This window comes from Coregonus clupeaformis, chromosome 34, assembly GCF_020615455.1.
Source record: "Coregonus clupeaformis isolate EN_2021a chromosome 34, ASM2061545v1, whole genome shotgun sequence".
In the NCBI taxonomy this organism is placed as follows: domain Eukaryota; kingdom Metazoa; phylum Chordata; class Actinopteri; order Salmoniformes; family Salmonidae; genus Coregonus; species Coregonus clupeaformis.
The window spans coordinates 7,849,233-7,866,824 of NC_059225.1; the positions used below are offsets into that span (position 1 = coordinate 7,849,233).

General features: G+C 43.0%; 1 protein-coding gene across 2 annotated transcripts in view; it reads right to left on the bottom strand.

Annotated features, from left to right (window-relative positions):
* LOC121549724 (TGF-beta receptor type-1) overlaps positions 1-17,327 on the bottom strand; it is a 69,214-nt gene extending 51,887 nt beyond the window's left edge. For both annotated transcript variants that reach the window (XM_041861569.2, XM_041861568.2), the window contains exon 1: positions 17,238-17,327. In XM_041861569.2, coding sequence (XP_041717503.2) covers positions 17,238-17,307 — 70 coding nt within the window. In that variant the 5' untranslated portion in view covers positions 17,308-17,327. The remainder of the gene's footprint in view (positions 1-17,237) is intronic.
* Positions 17,328-17,592: the final 265 nt, after the last annotated feature.

Here is a 17,592-nt window from a genome sequence, read left to right on the forward strand (position 1 = left end):
CCTGGCAGGCAGCAATACCTTCTACTGATATCCTCCTCTCCTCCTTTCTCTATCCCCCTCTTCCGTCTTGATCCTCTCTTCTCCCTCAGTCGTGGCGGCCTCTTGGCCTCTCCTCCTTTCACCATCTCCCTCTTCCGGATGATCTCCGCATGTGTATTTCCCACCGTAAAGCATGGAGGAGGAGATGTGATGGTGCTTTGCTTGTGACACCGTCTGATTTATTTAGAATTCAAGGCACACTTAACCAGCATGGCTACCACAGCATTCTGCAGCGATATGCCATCCCATCTGGTTTGGGCTTAGTGGGACTATCATTTGTTTTTCAACAGGACAATGACCCAACACACCTCCAAGGCTGTGTAAGGGCTTTTTGACCAAGGAGAGTGATGAGTGCTGCATCAGATTACCTGGCCTCCACAATCCCCCGACCTCAATCCAATTGAGATGGTTTGGTATGAGTCGGACCACAGAGTGAAGGAAAAGCAGCCAACAAGTGTTCAGCATATGTGGGAACTCCTTCAAAACTGTTGGAAAAGCATTTAAGGTGAAGCTGGTTGAGATAATGCCAAAAGTGTGCAAAGCTGTCATCAAGGCAAAGGGTGGCTACTTTGAAGAATCTCAAATATAAAATATATTTTGATATGTTTAACACTTTTTTGGTTACTACATGATTCCATATGTGTTATTTCATAGTTTTGATGTCTTTACTATTATTCTACAATGTAGAAAATACAAAAAAATCAAGAACAACTCTATCAGGGCTTTATGCAGACATTTTTTGCAAGGCCTAAATTGAACAACTTTGGCGCACAAAAATAAATGTAGGAGCACAATGAAAAGTATTTGAGGAAGAGTGTTTGAATGATAAGAAATTACAAAAAAGTTCATGAATAAAACATTTTGGGGTGTTCTATGCTCAATCAAGCACATTGTACCCTCAAATATTTGAGTCACTTAGGTGAGACAAACATTTTCAGCTGCCCCTTCATGGGCAGGAGGTTGCCGTGGTAACAGTGAAAATCGCATGTCTGTGACTGTCACTGAATCACAGGTCTCTTCCCTAGCACTAGAAGCAAACTCAAACTAACATTGAACAACAACCTAGTGTGTGAACAGAAGATGTAAATAGCCAAGAAACACGAGGACAGTCACATTTTAGTAGACTGGGTAAATTCGACCAACTTCTATGCCTGTGCTGTGGGGTTCTAAATTGTTTTATTATTTCAGCCCTTCACTTCAGTGCGCACAGCCCCCGGGGTTGGATATGGGTTTCGTATTTCCTAGTGCGATCATCAGGGAATGAAAGAAAACTGAAGAAATGCTTTCAAAATAGCTACAGCAGCAATTAATTTATTTTCCTACACATTTTACTCGCAACGTGCTCCTACTTGACTTTTGCGGTTCTCATAAATCCATTTTTTGGTGCAAATGCAAGCAAAATGGTCACACTGTAGAGCCCCGTAGATACATTTTACAAAGGCTTTGATTTATGGTCAAACCTATGGAAAAAAGGCTCTTTGACAACATTTACCAGAAAAAGTCTTAAGGTATCAAAAAAATAAAATAATGAATAAGTAAGTGGGATAGGATAAAGTAATCCTTCTACCCCCCCTTACCCCACCCCAAAGAAAAAATAATAAATAATAATAATCATATTGTAAAGTGGTTATCCCACTGGCTATAAGGTGAATGCACCCATTTGTAAGTCGCTCTGGATAAGAGCGTCTGCTAAATGTCGTAAATGTAAAAGACTCCTGCCAACTAATATCAAACACTCATATTTAGTTTGAGAAATTATTTGCCTTCTGTAAGTTTAAGAAACATTCCCTTGTGCCTTGTAATTCAGTTACCAAAAACCCACATATCTTTAAGATATTTTCTAATTTCTGTCCCTCGTGAGGATAATGAAAGTTCACAAAAGTAACAAGTAAAGCAGACTAACCAATGAGTTGCCGTTTTTACTGATAAAGTTTATGAATTATTAAGTGATTAAAAAAACTCTTAATTCTGTTACCAAATCAGTAACGAATTACCCAGAAATCTGTAACGGAATTACAGCAATGGGAAATCATAGCAGTCACAAACCACAGTTGGGTCACCTGCCACGGTCCTCCCGTCCACTGGCATACTGTTATTACGGCTGGGCGACATATCAAATTCATTTGAATGCACGTTTTGGCACGATATTCCAAATGCCTGTATCGCAAGAAACAAGTTAAATTTGTTCTCTTTTTGGTTTTGTATCCTTCTGCACCTTCCCAGTTACACACAGACACCAAGCCCCTCACAACACCTTCTGCACCTTCCCATTACACAGACACCAAGCCCCTCACAACACCTTCTGCACCTTCCCATTACACACAGACACCAAGCCCCTCACAACACCTTCTGCACCTTCCCATTACACACAGACACCAAGCCCCTCACAACACCTTCTGCACCTTCCCATTACACAGACACCAAGCCCCTCACAACACCTTCTGCACCTTCCCATTACACACAGACACCAAGCCCCTCACAACACCTTCTGCACCTTCCCATTACACAGACACCAAGCCCCTCACAACACCTTCTGCACCTTCCCATTACACAGACACCAAGCCCCCTCACAACACCTTCTGCACCTTCCCATTACACAGACACCAAGCCCCTCACAACACCTTCTGCACCTTCCCATTACACAAGACACCAAGCCCCTCACAACACCTTCTGCACCTTCCCATTACACAAGACACCAAGCCCCTCACAACACCTTCTGCACCTTCCCATTACACAGACACCAAGCCCCTCACAACACCTTCTGCACCTTCCCATTACACAAGACACCAAGCCCCCTTCCCCTGCCACTCATAACAAAGATGAGATCACTTCTTACTCTCTGACAAGCGTTTTCAACTCACTATTTGCATTTGAGGTTTATTCCAACAGAAATAAAATCGGTCATATGGACCCCGAAACACATTGAGACATTATTTTACTGTACTAGAGGAGAACTTACCTTTTCTAACGATACCCTTTTTATGTCTCAACTCCTCAAAAATGTGCGCGGAGCAGACACTACTAAAACTGGAGTATCAAATGAACATTGATTCCGGAACATTCATGCAGTTTGCCGTAGCACACCACGTACCGCTAGCAGCATTTTAGCATTTTAGCCTGTTATACTAGCAGTACAGTCTTTTATAAAATGTGCAATAAGCATAAAAACACACTTATATAAAGGAACTGGCAACTCGTTCTCATTCTGAGAAATAAGGTAGAGGAAGCTTCTTGGTTTACAGCAGAGACATTCAATCCCCTTCCTGGATAAAAGATCGCCGTTTCCCAAATTGTTTTGTGCATCAAAAAATAGCGGCACTTGTGTGTGCACTTCATGTAATACTGTATACCCCGGTATGGTACCGAAACGATATGACGGTATGAAAATCTGGATACTGCCCAACCCTACTGAACATGTCTACTTTACTGTACTGTACTGTGATCTCCAAACTTGTGAAACATAGATTAATGATTATTTCAGATTTGGTCCGGTCCAACCAAATGTGGTCTTGTTTGGGGGCAGAGCTCATTACAATGATAGCCAATGTGTAGAATAATATCAAAATATGCAAAAGAAGGATACTGCATATTTTTTACCTTCGTGTACCTATTGAGGATACATTACCATGGAGAATGATATATCCATAATTATGCATTTCTGTATAGTACAGATTTTAAAAAATTTAATAAAATACAAACATATTGTGACATACACCAGATAGGTGCAGTGAAATTTGTTTTACAGGGTCATCCATAGTAGTACAGCACCCCTGGAGCAAATCAGTGTTAAGTGCCTTGCTCAAGGGCACTGATAGATTATCACCTTGTCGGCTCGGGTATTCGAACCGGGAACCTTTCGGTTACTGGCCCGACGCTCTAACCGCTAGGCTTCCTGTCGCCCTATCCATCAGGGACCCATGGTGTAATTCCCATGGTGTTTTTTGTTTGTCATACAAAATCTGAGTCAAAGCGTAATTCCATTACTGTGGATACAACAAAATAATGTGCTCAGAAGCACTGGGGGGCATTACACAACCTTGATCGTTAAGGATTCGCTAGGTACGCTAGGCTAGAGTAGTAGCATTGGGGCGTGGTGGTGCGTTGCTTTACGATTCATCCCACCGCCTGCCCTCCAGATCAGGGACACTGTGTACCAGCCCAGGCAAATAACACCTTAATCTCTCATTGATGGCTCCAGCGGAGGATATTTTGTCTAGCGGAAATGTAGTTTTGCATTCCAATAAGGCAGCGGGGGGCTCACATCCTCCATCCCAAGAGAGGGAGACAGACTCTGGTCCTCGGTGGAGAAAAAAAAAAGTGAATCTATCAGCAGCATACCTAACACTAACACTTAAGAGAGAGGCTGCTGGCACACAGGGGACAGCTCACGGTCTCAGCTCTGTAACTACTAGGTAGAGGGAATAACTGTCATTCACCATGCCTTAAACCCGCTAAGCTGCTAAGGCGACTAGGCCAGACCATAGGCAGGTGGACTCTGTAAGAGACTTGAGGCTAAAAAGAATGCTGGCCTTGACCCAGAGAGAGCCAGTGGCTGGCTGCAGGCTGCCTGGGACATTAGGGAGACGCGGGGGGCGAGCGAGAGAGTCGATAAATGAGTGTCGGGGGATTTATTTGGGGAGGCTGGCATGGTCACAGCACAGTGCAGAGGGCATTGCCGAATTGGTTTCGGGTAGGACTGCTGCCTGCCCAGAAGACCAAAACACATTTTTTTTGGACTGAGAAGACTGCCGAGTGCCGCCACTCAAATGGAGTGGACAGATGACATTAACATTCAAAAGGGCACAGTGGTCCACAGGCAAGGAATAGCAGTCGGCTGGATAGGTAGACAGCGACTGACAAATGGCAAACATGAAAAACAGAGTGAAATAAAAAAAGAGCATCTACTAAAAGTAGATGAATGTAGCTGTCCAGTGAAAAATCTCACTTTTAAAAAAGTTCATATCCTGTTAACTCATACCCAAATAAAATGTTGTTGACTCGTCCTATACTCGAATGTGGCCAAAGCATTAATTGGAAAGAAACAACAAGTATAGCCTACATGAGATTATGAACAAAAGAGCAAGATAATTTTTTTTTAATGTGAGAGCTCTGGAGCAGGTTTCCATCAAGGATCTCTCTCTCTCTTAAATCCATTTTAGAATAAGGCTGTAACATAACAAAATATAGAAAAAGTCAAGGGGTCTGAATAAACAAACACAGTGAATTCGGAACGTATTCAGACCCCTTGACTTCTTCCACATTGTTACGTTACAGCCTTATTCTAAAATGGATTAAATAAAACAATTCTCAATCTACACACAAGACCCCATAATGACAAAGCAAAAACAGGTTTTTAGAAATGTTTGCAAATGTATTAAATCTTAAAAACAGAAATACCTTATTTACATAAGTATTCAGACCCTTTGCTAAAGAGACTCGAAATTGAGCTCAGGTGCAACCTCCTTCCATTAATCATCCTTGAGATGTTTCTAAAACTAGATTGGAGTCCACCTGTGGTAAATTCAATTGATTGGACATGATTTGGAAAGGCAAACACCTGTCTATATAAAAGGTCCCACAGTTGACAGTGCATGTCAGAGCAAAAACCAAGCCATGAGGTCGAAGGAATTGTCCGTAGAGCTCCGAGACAGGATTGTGTCGAGGCACAGATCTGGGGAAGGGTACCAAAACATTTCTGCTGCATTGAAAGTCCCCAAGAACACAGTGGCCTCCATCATTATTAAATGGAAGAAGTTTGGAACCAAAGACTCTTCCCTGAGTTGGCCGCCTGGCCAAACTGAGCAATCGGGGGAGAAGCGCCTTGGTCAGGGAGGTGACCAAGAACATGATTGAACTCTTTGGCCTGAATGCCAAGAGTCACGTCTGGAGGAAACCTGGCACGCTCCCTAAAGTGATGCATGGTAGTGGCATCATCATGCTGTGGGGATGTTTTTCAGCGGCAGGGACTGAGAGACTAGTCAGGATCGAGGCAAAGATGAACGGAGCAAAGTACAGAGAGATCCTTGATGAAAACCTGCTCCAGAGCGCTCAGGACCTCAGACTGGGGCGAAGGTTCACTTTCCAACAGGACAACGACCCTAAGCACAGAGACAATACAACACAGGAGTGGCTTCGGGATAAGTCTCTGAATGTCCTTGAGTGGCCCAGCCAGAGCCCGGACTTGAGCCCGATCTAACATCTCTGGAGAGACGTGAAAATAGCTGCGAGCGACGCTCCCCATCTAACCTGACAGAGCTTGAGAAGATCTGCAAAGAAGAATGCGAGAAACTCCCCAAATACAGGTGTGCCAAGCTTGTAGTGTCATACCCAAGAAGACTCGAGGCTGTAATCGCTGTCAAAAGGTGCTTCAACAAAGTACTGAGTAAAGGGTCTGAATACTTATGTAAATGTGATATTTCCGTTTTTAAATAATGTTGTTGCAAAAACCTGTTTTTGCTTTGACATTATGGGGTAATTCTGTGTAGATTGATGAGGGAAAAAAAAAAAACTTTAATCAATTTTAGAATAAGGCTGTAATGTATCAAAATTCAGAAAAAGTCAAGGGGTCTGAATACTTTCCGAATTTGACTTAGCAGCTTGGCAATCTACATTTTAGTCATTTAGTAGACGCTCTTATCCAGAGCGACTTACAGTTAGTGAGTGCATACATTTTCATACTGGTGGAAACTGCTACTAGGAGGAACTTAGGAAAAGTCTGGTCTCTCCAGGTACAAAAGGAGACTGACAGACAGCAAGGCTGTTTAGATGATGGGCTGGCCTAGGTCCATTCAGTTCACGGTCAGAACCAAATCAAGACATTTCTCCTCTATTTGTCCCTATGCAACACAACGGACAAAACATTATGCCATATAAAGCCGAGAATGTGGCAACCTGATTTCACACTGATAAGGGTCCCATGCTTGTAAGCAGCGAGCCTCACAGGGTTAACTTGTTTTCGGAGGGGCGACGCCACATTTATCCGAATGAAACATGCGGTCGTCAATAATCAATTTCAGCAACAAAAGGGCCTTTGTGATTTACACTGGCATTCTGGAGCCATATCACCTGGAGCCAAGTCCTCTAATGCCTCCAATTAACTTCATTCCATAGAGCACAATCTGATTATGACTAAATAAGCCATTTTCTAACAGCGTTAGGGGGAGAGGAGAGGGGGAGAGGAGAGGGGGAGAGGAGAGGGGGAGAGGAGAAGGGGAGAGGAGAGGGGGAGAGGAGAGGGGGAGAGGAGAAGGGGAGTTTGCCAAGACCAAGCTTCAAGTGCCTGCTGCAACGACGAGCCCCCAGAGAGGCTGCAAATGAAAAGGACAATAGAACGTTTAATTTAATCTGGTTCACTGCGAAAAAGAGAAGCAAAATACAACAGCCTCAGATTTCAGAAAATCAATGGCAATTGGATTTCACATCTTTGGAGCCTGTGGCTGCAACCTCTAATGAGGTAATTGAATTATCAATAGCAGAGCGGCCCGTTCAATTGCTAAGCAACAGCGGAGAGCAGAGAAAGGAGTCCTTGCATTAAATTGTATCTTTACAGGCATGAGACTAAAACGAATTATAGAAGTATAGAAAGTATAGACTTTCCTCTAGAAAAAAAAGTCACCTTGTTCTCGTGGAATAGGATTCCTTGACTGACTAAGTATATCATGTAAAGCAAGTGCTATTGGAATGTGAACATGTCGTAATTGGCTACATTTTTGTCTCCCACCAATTCTTGTGCATTCATTGTTTCATTGTGTGAATTGTTTGCCCTTGACGGTTTATTTGTTATCAATTCCCCATCACATACACTACCGGTCAAAAGTTTTAGAACACCATTGTATAATAATAGTGAAGACATCACAACTATGAAATAACACATATGGAATCATGCAGTAACCAAAAAAGTGTTAAACAAATCAAAATATATCTTATTGTTGAGATTCTTCAAATAGCCACCCTTTGCCTTGATGACAGCTTTGCACACACTTGGCATTCCCTCAACTAGCTTCACCTGGAATGTTTTTCCAACCATCTTGAAGGAGTTCCCACATATGCCGAGCACTTGTTGGCTGCTTTTCCTTCACTCTGCCGTCCGACTCATCCCAAACCATCTTAACTGGGTTGAGGTCGGGGGATTGTGGAGACCAGGTCATCTGATGCAGCACTCCATCACTCTCCTTCTTGGTCAAATAGCCCCTACACAGCCTGGAGGTGTGTTGGGTCATTGTCCTGTTGAAAAACAAATGATAGTCCCACTAAGCCCAAACCAGATGGGATGGCATATCGCTGCAGAATGCTGTGGTAGCCATGCTGGTTAAGTGTGCCTTGAATTCTAAATAAATCACAGACAGTGTCACCAGCAAAGCACCCCCACACCATAACACCTCCTCCTCCATGCTTTACAGTGGGAAATACACATGCAGAGATCATCCGTTCACCCACACCGTGTCTCACAAAGACACGGCGGTTGGAACCAAAAATCTAAAATCTGGACTCCAGACCAAAGGAAACATTTCCACCGATCTAATGTCAATTGCTCGTGTTTCTTGGCCCAAGCAAGCATCATCGTCTTAGTAGTGGTTTCTTTGCAGCAATTTGACCATGAAGGCCTGATTCACACAGTCTCTTCTGAACAGTTGATGTTGAGATGTGTCTGTTACTTGTTTTGGACAGATTGAAACCTTTGCCTCTTCCTCTCTGATACCATGCATTCATGCAAGGACCGGACATTTTTTATTTAGAGCTTAATTGAAACATGCAACAATAGCAAGCCTATTGTCTTACAGTTCAAGAGGCTAAAGCCTATTATTGAACATGCAACTCCTGTAATGAAGCAGGTAATAAAAACGTCATTTTCAAACATTTGCCAAAATGCAATTAGCAGAAAACACAGTTCTAAAACTAATGCAAGCAGTTGTGAGAGAGACTAAAATCTCTGTTAAAAATGTAGAAAGATGGGGAATCTAATATCAACAACTATGATGGGTTGCTAATATGACTAGGATTGTGCCTTTGGCTTTTGGACAACGAAATAAAGTTGATATGAAAACCAATAGAACAGGAGAGAAATGCTGGTTAATGGCATGAAGTCTTAATAAAAATAATTGCATTCACGTTTCTACGGATGGATTGTGGCTAGGCTACTTTGAAGCAAGGTAAGGCATGCCTCATTATTTGAAGTAAAGTAAAACGTTCAGGTTTCAAACAATTATACTGCCTCAAGCTCACATTACATTATACTGCCTCAAGATCACATTACATTATACTGTCTCAAGATCACATTACATTATACTGCCTCAAGATCACATTTCAAAGAGGTGGGTGATGCGCAGATAGTCAACAGTAGGCAGGCTATAGTCTATAGGCCCGAATGGCACATGGGAGGCGCATTTTAATTATGAGTTGAGATTGAGAAATAAAAATAGCTTGTTTTAAATCATGGCCACCAAAGTTAACACGTGATTGCATTTAGAAATTGTCATTTGTTGCGCAATGACTGGGCTTACAAAAGCAGGTTTCACTCCAGCCACCTACAGACTTTTTGAGGAGCTACTCTCGCGCTATCTGTATGCTGTCTGACAGGTGGCAGGCTATGCCGCTCCTCAATCTAGGCTCTGTATGCTGTCGGACAGGTGGCAGGCCATCCCGCTCCTCAATCTAGGCTCTGTATGCTGTCTGACAGGCGGCAGGCTATCCCGCTCCTCAATCTAGGCTCTGTATGCTGTCTGACAGGTGGCAGGCCATCCCACTCCTCAATCTAGGCTCTGTATGCTGTGCATGTGATAAATAAGATGCATGACGACTAACGAAAATACACACGCCAATTTAATTCCACAAAATTATGCATATTACCCTATAGACCGATAAGCATGACGGGTCAAATGTATTTTTGGCTGCTAACCGATTAACGGTTAACCGTTAACATCCCTAGTTACGACCTCCCCCCTCCATTATGGCAGGACCTGTCCCACTCCCCTCCATTATGGCAGGACCTGTCCCACTCCCCTCCATTATGGCAGGACCTGTCCCACTCCCCTCCATTATGGCAGGACCTGTCCCACTCCCCTCCATTATGGCAGGACCTGTCCCACTCCCCTCCATTATGGCAGGGCCTGCCCCACTCCCCGGCCCTCCCCATTCCCTCCAATATGGCAGTGCTTTTGCCCACTCCAGATGTGGGGACGGGCGAGGAGGACCGTCCTCTCAGACCAGAACCTCACGGCCAAAACACTGCTCTGTCTGGCACCTCAAGCAGAAACTAAGCGCAAGCTCAGAGTTTAGGACTCAAAAAGGAATTGGTGGCAAAAGGAAGCATTTTAGCACATCAGTTAGCTCTCTCAATTTGGCCTACGTGTCACAACTAACTGGCTATGATAAATTACGAATACTATTCTTAGTAGGTTTAAACGGAAAGTCAAAATAAAAAGCGGCCAATGTCGTTCTTCACAGGTGCATTGAGGGAGCAGTGAGTTTAAATACTGTTGACTAGGGATGCACGATATATCGGTAAGCATATCGAAATCGGACGATATTAGCAAAAATGCCAACATCGGCATCGGCTCTATGTATAGTTTAACGCCGATGTGCAAAACCGATGTCAAAGCTTACGTGCATACCTGTATAACTAAGTTGACTGTGCCTATAAACAGCTTGGAAAATTCCAGAAAATGATGTCATGGCTTTAGAAGCTTCTGATAGGCTAATTGACATCATCTGAGTCAATTGGAGGTGTACCTGTGGATGTATTTCAAGGCCTACCTTCAAACTCAGTGCCTCTTTGCTTGACATCATGGGAAAATCAAAAGAAATCAGCCAAGACCTCAGAAAAAGAATTGTAGACCTCCACAAGTCTGGTTCATCCTTGGGAGCAATTTCCAAATTCCTGAAGGTACCACGTTCATCTGTACAACCAATAGTACGCAAGTATAAACACCATGGGACCACGCAGCTGTCATACCGCTCAGGAAGGAGACGCGTTCTGTCTCCTAGAGATGAACGTACTTTGGTGTGAAAAGTGCAAATCAATCCCAGAACAGCTGCAAAGGACCTTGTGAAGATGCTGGAGGAAACAGGTACAAAAGTATCTATATCCACAGTAAAACGAGTCCTATATCGACATAACCTGAAAGGCCGCTCAGCAAGGAAGAAGCCACTGCTCCAAAACCGCCATAAAAAAGCCAGACTATGGTTTGCAACTGCACATGGGGACAAAGATTGTACTTTTTGGAGAAATGTCCTCTGGTCTGATGAAACAAAAATAGAACTGTTTAGCCATAATGACCATCGTTATGTTTGGAGGAAAAAGGGGGAAGGCTTGCAAGCCGAAGAACACCATCCCAACCGTGAAGCACGGAGGTGGTAGCCTCATGCTGTGGGGGTGCTTTGCTGCAGGAGGGACAGGTGCACTTCACAAAATAGATGGCATCATGAGGAAGGAAAATTATGTGGATATATTGAAGCAACATCTCAAGACATCAGTCAGGAAGTTAAAGCTTGGTCGCAAATGAAATTTTTCCAAATGGACAATGACCCCAAGCATACTTCCAAAGTTGTGGCAAAATGGCTTAAGGACAACAAAGTCAAGGTATTGGAGTGGCCATCACAAAGCCCTGACCTCAATCCTATAGAAAATGTGTGGGCAGAACTGAAAAGTGTGTGCGAGCAAGGAGGCCTACAAACCTGACTCACTCTGTCAGGAGGAATGGGCCAAAATTCACCCAACTTATTGTGGGAAGCTTGTGGAAGGATACCCGAAACGTTTGACCCAAGTTAAACAATTTAAAGGCAATGCTACCAAATACTAATTGAGTGTATGTAAACTTCTGACCCACTGGGAATGTGATGAAATAAATAAAAGCTTAAATAAATCCACTATTACTCTGACATTTCACATTCTTAAAATAAAAGTGGTGATCCTAACTGACCTAAGACAGGGAATTTTTTACTAGGATTAAATGTCAGGAATTGTGAAAAACTGAGTTTAAATGTATTTTGGCTAAGGTGTATGTAAACTTCCGACTTCAACTGTAACTGTACTAGAATGCTTAATTTTAAATATCGGTTATCGGGTTTTTTTTTAAGCAAGGAAAATATTGGATATTGTATCGGCCCAAAATTCCATATAGGTACATCCCTACTGTTGACGGCCAATTCCCAGCGAGCAGACATTCAATATAAACATGGTGATGGCTGAACGAGCCCTCTAATGAATATGCATCAGGTTGATTTAAGAGAAAGTCTCCCGTTGATGCCAGCTGTTCAGCTGAGACCTTCAGCTCCACCAGAGCAGATGCGCCACTGACTCACTGGGATGTGACAGTCGGTTAGCAACAGATGTTTTCGCAAAAGAGCCCACAAAATAGCTTAAGGTAGTAAGATATATATATATATATATATATATATATATATATATATATAAATAATACATACATACACACAATGCCTTTTATTAAAAATGAGCTCAGGTTTAGATGGGTTTGTTGCTCCTGCCTGCCACCTGAAATTGTTGAGCATGGAGCTTAAAAAGGCTCTATCGCAGCCATAACATTGTACAGAAAAACACCATCTAGTCTCATCAACATAAAATTGGCCGATGTCTTTCGTGTGTTTAAATAACAAAAAGCTCCTGCCAAAATGGTTGAACAATTATTTCACCCGAAGAAAATGTCAAAACAGGGCCGACCTTTCAACTAATCAATACTGCAATAGGTTTGTGGGAGACCATATCTTTGTACAACAGCCTACTACAGTGTTCCAAGATATGCAAGGAGACTTCACAGCCATTTGAATAAGCCGTGTATGGCCTGGCCTGCACATGGCATGTCTACTGATTTTTGCCATACTATCCTGAACTGCTAATAACACTTGAGAGAGCAGTAAATCGCACGGCGAGTACCAGTCAATGCGGAAAGTGGCCACCATGCTACTGTTTCTGGTAAACAGCTGAGGGATAGGGCTGGAGAAATGTAACCACTCTCAAATTCACAGACAGGGTTATGGATCCAAGGACTGACCATCCATGATATCAACGTTACAGTTAACCATGTTGAGGCTATACAGTGTTTGTTTAAAAGCTTATATATTTTGAGTTCTGATTAGGTTAGACAGTTGAACTAAAGCTCATGAGGCATTTATGTTAAAATAATCAATGGCTATGAATCATTCATTTAAAAAGTCCAAAAAAAATGGATGTAGCAATCGCAGATGGCCCCTTTAAGTGCAACTTTTTCGCCCCGCTCTTTGCAGAGGCCTTACTAATTGCTGGCGTGTCAGAGCACATGACTGAGTGTTCTTTATAAATACCCAGCGCACCAAGCTGCCTCAAGAGGCACACCGAGTCGTAAACCTTCCCTTTCTGCTGCTGGAGTGAGCCCTGAGAGGGCACATTTTCTGTTTGACGCAGCCCGCTCAAAGAGAGTGGACTGCAGCAGTAAAAAAACTAACAAACCTAGCATCCACATTCGGTCATTAACCAAATAGATGTTGACAAAACACTGAACTGGACTAACATTCCCCCAGTGGAGCTGGACCATTCACACAGAGGTCACTGCAGGGGAAAAAAATAAAATAAACAGAAAGACTGATGAAAGTTGAAGAAACCCTGAGACTAAATAATTTCTGCTACAACACTGTTAGGTGTGGGGGGGGGGGGACAATAACCGGCACATTTATTTGTCATAGGGCTTTTTCTCATCAGCGCAGAGGCAGATAAATGCAATATGCATTGAACTACTCGGTGCAGTGGAGCTACTGCCTCCTGTGGTTACGCAAACAGTTGACGGTTACCAAAATTGCACTGTTGTCAGGGAGTGTTCAAAAGCACCAACTCAATGGGGGCTGTATACGGTTACTCAAACTGACCCCCCCCCCCTCTCCCTCCAGTCATCTCAGTGGGAGATCCAACACACACTCATTCACTTCTCCTCCAGGCAGATAAGTAGTTCAGGCTGGATGGATGTATGTATGCATGTGCACACAGCACGACATTCCTTCATGATGGGCAGGAGTTTTATGGGCTAGATAAGGTCACCGATAAGGTTCATGCTAATAGAAGAAGGAGAGGAGCAGAGGTCCAGGTTTTTTTTTTGCCCTTGAGAAAGGCAAGTAGCCAAAATTGCTTCTGGAAATATTCTCCGGATAAAAATGGATAATGACAAAAGCAATTCATGCAGTCGCTTAATACCAGTGTCTGTAGAGGGAGAGAAAAGCAGCGACTGATTAAAAAACAGATTTCAAAAAACAGGTAGACCTAGACTATCTCCAATGGAATAGAAGAGGAGAACGCTCGACGTACTTTTAACTGATAAAGAACGGCTCTCACAGCTCTCCCTCTCGCTGCATTGATTCAAAACCTGTAAACCTAAAAACACAGGCAATTGGAGGGATAGAAAAAAGCCAGGCAGAGAATAGGCCTTGTCGTTGAATCAAGTTCTGTCTCTCCTTTCTTTAAAAAGCTACAACCGCAGCAGAAATCTCGATCCCGGCGAAAAGCCGGGGCCGTTTGAACGCATCACTGCCCCTGAATCCAATCACAGCTGGCACAAATACAACTTCTCAAATTAGTTGTGGTCCTTTACTCCAGGACAACAGGCAGTTTTGGGGTCACTGATGTTTTTCGGATTCCTCTGACCCCAAAGGCAGAGTTACTGTATTGACTATAGCAAACACCCCCATTTTGACTAGTTGGCGGTCGCTCCAGGTGGAGATGGGTTATGGATTTGACTGAGTTCAAAAGTCTTGCTCTGCGCCGCTGCGGCCTGGAGTTGATCCCCCTTTTGATATTCTGATGCCAAGTCGACATGGCAGCACAGGCACTTAGAGCTTTTGATGTGGTCTTATTGGTGACATGGAGATAGCTATTAAACTAAGCTGCACATCTTTTAATTTCCCCCTGATGAAAATGCGCAGTTTTCTTGCAGTCTGCAGGGAGCAAGCGATGCAAGTTTTAGGCAGATCCCACACAGGATTGTTGAACACCATGGGAGCTCTGTGCTGGACAGTAATGAGGTTTGCAAAAGGTCACTGGAGGATGCAAAGGTCAAACACCAGCTGTCTCCACAGATGATGTGAAATTAACTTCTATTGTCCCATCCAATGCAGCTAAAGGTGATGGAATTGTACCGAGTACGTTTAGAGAGGTGCCATGATGTAGACTAAACAGAATGGGTAGGAGGACCAATCTAACTGATGATTGATTATTTAACCGATTTCAGAGTGAAGAGTGTCATCCATGTTAACGACTGCATGGTGAGCACTACTAATCGCCAACGTGCTAAAATAAGGACATATAAAGTGTGTGTGTGTGTGTGTGTGAACATTACCTATTTCATATCTGGTCTATTTTGAAGCTGTGCATTATTGATGACAGCGGTTATAGCATCAAATATTCTAGGGTGGGGGAAACTGAGGATGTACAGATTTATCCCCCCCCATCTTACACACAAAAGCTTCCCAGAAATGGACAGATAGCATAGATGGTAAGCTTCTTATTGATGTAGAAGAAGTAAAAAAAACTGAAGTCCAGCGCCTTCAATCTGAGTAAGTGGTCAGCTCCTTTAGCAGTAGGATTATACGCATCAAGGTTATTGATTTCTTTACATTCTGATACAAATCCTCCAGCCTCGTTTCAGCTCCCACGTCACCGAAGCATGTCAATCATATTTCAAAAAGAGACAACAACAAAAAATCCTCTGCTGGTCAACGTAACAATTTAGTTTTAATAACATTCTTTAAAATGATAATGGTTAAACGTACGGGAACCTATTATTACATCAACGTTTCCCTTTACGTCTTCAAAATACAAGCGCTGTGAGCTGGGACTGTATTCATCATGTTTCCATCGACTCTCCCTCTTTCCGTCCACACAAAGGAACGTCGCAACGGAATATCGTCGTGAGGTCCCAAACCAGCAGAGTGATTCTATATTCTAGTAATTACTCATTTTAATGACCATGTTGGTTTGTTCTAAATCACAGGCTAACCGCATTCACACAAAGAAACGAAAATGAAACAAAATGGCATTTCGGATGAAGGAAATCAAGTCTCGTGAAACGTGTCAAGTGTGAATGAATGCACATCGTTAGCCACATAGCTGTCATGGAATGTACAATAATCGACATTAGTATATTAGAAAGCATAGAAAGGGAGGGTCCAAGTCTTTGTTGGGGGTTGTCTCACGATGTTCAATTGGCTGCATGGTTGACAAATGTTGCAAGATAACTTTAGCTGCCCAGCTCCCTTTAGTTGTAGCTCCACTCAATGTCGAGCAAAATTCATCAAACTAGTAAACGAGTAGCTAGTTGCATAGACTTACTTGGTCAATGGCTGACAATTAGCTAACTCAGGTTAGTTTACATTACACTATCTAGGGGTTGTGTCCGAGTAACCATTGAGCCACAATGTTACCAGCAATCGCTAGCTAACGTTAGTTTGCCGTTTAACTTTTGTCAGCGTTGAAACCTTCTGTTTTACAAGAAAAGCACGAGCGACTAGCAAATGTATACTGTAGCAACAACAACAAAAGACTAGCGAAATAGAATATTAATTATAACTGTATAGCTATACTAGTATAACTATTACGGTGTCAAATTCAACCAAACCCATCTCTTTTGATTGAATAAGTATTTGCTAGATAACTAACGGGAATCCTCCCTCAAAAAATAGACAGCTATCTTATTAGTAGTGACTATTTAACTACACGGACACAAATGCAAAACATTTGCCTCATGGCAGGAATGTCCAGGCAACGGCTTTCTTTAGCGCCCAGTCCACTACTCCGTCAGCGTCCAACACGAGAAATGAACGATTAAGGCGGATAAAAACAAACATCAGCTGTGCGGGATGCCAACTAATCTTTTCTCAACTGAGGAATACTAGTTAATCAGTCTGAGCACAGCATGTTGCAAATGACTTGACAAGAGTGGATTGCGCTTTGATCCTGGACTAAAGCCGAAACCCTCAAAGGTGCATGTGACTTTTAGCTCTTTTCTCTCGCTCTTTTTTTTTTCGCGAAGACATTCCCTCAACAATAAACATCCCCCTGACAGCGCGGCTTGCTCCAAGTCTGACCTGCGCCATCTTTGAAAAGTATTTAGGCTGCCGCTTCTTGAAACAAGGAGCAACAACGGACGCCCCGAAATCAAACTTCGTGGCCACAACATATTGAAATAAAGAAAAACTGCCCAGACATAGCCTCGCTCACTTACCATCATTTTCTTGAATCCTAGTCCCAAAAAACAGGGCTATTAACACGAGACAACGGGGTACTGCATCCATCGTGTTTCAGACTTACTCCAGACTGCATGTCTCAACTTCTCTCGCTAGTCCGTGGATGAGAAAAAAAACCTTCTGATTGGCTGGGACCGGTACCACACCCCGCCCAGACCAAGCAAGCCTTCTCGTGCAGTGGGAAACGTTTAATGACAGTTCACATAATTATCCAATTTGATACCTTTTTTTTAAACTGAGTTTTATTGAATCGTTTCAAACTAACTAAATGCACCGATATGGTGTAGCTTTTACAGTGGCGACCTGTCATTCAGGGCAGGTGGGGCAGTGCCT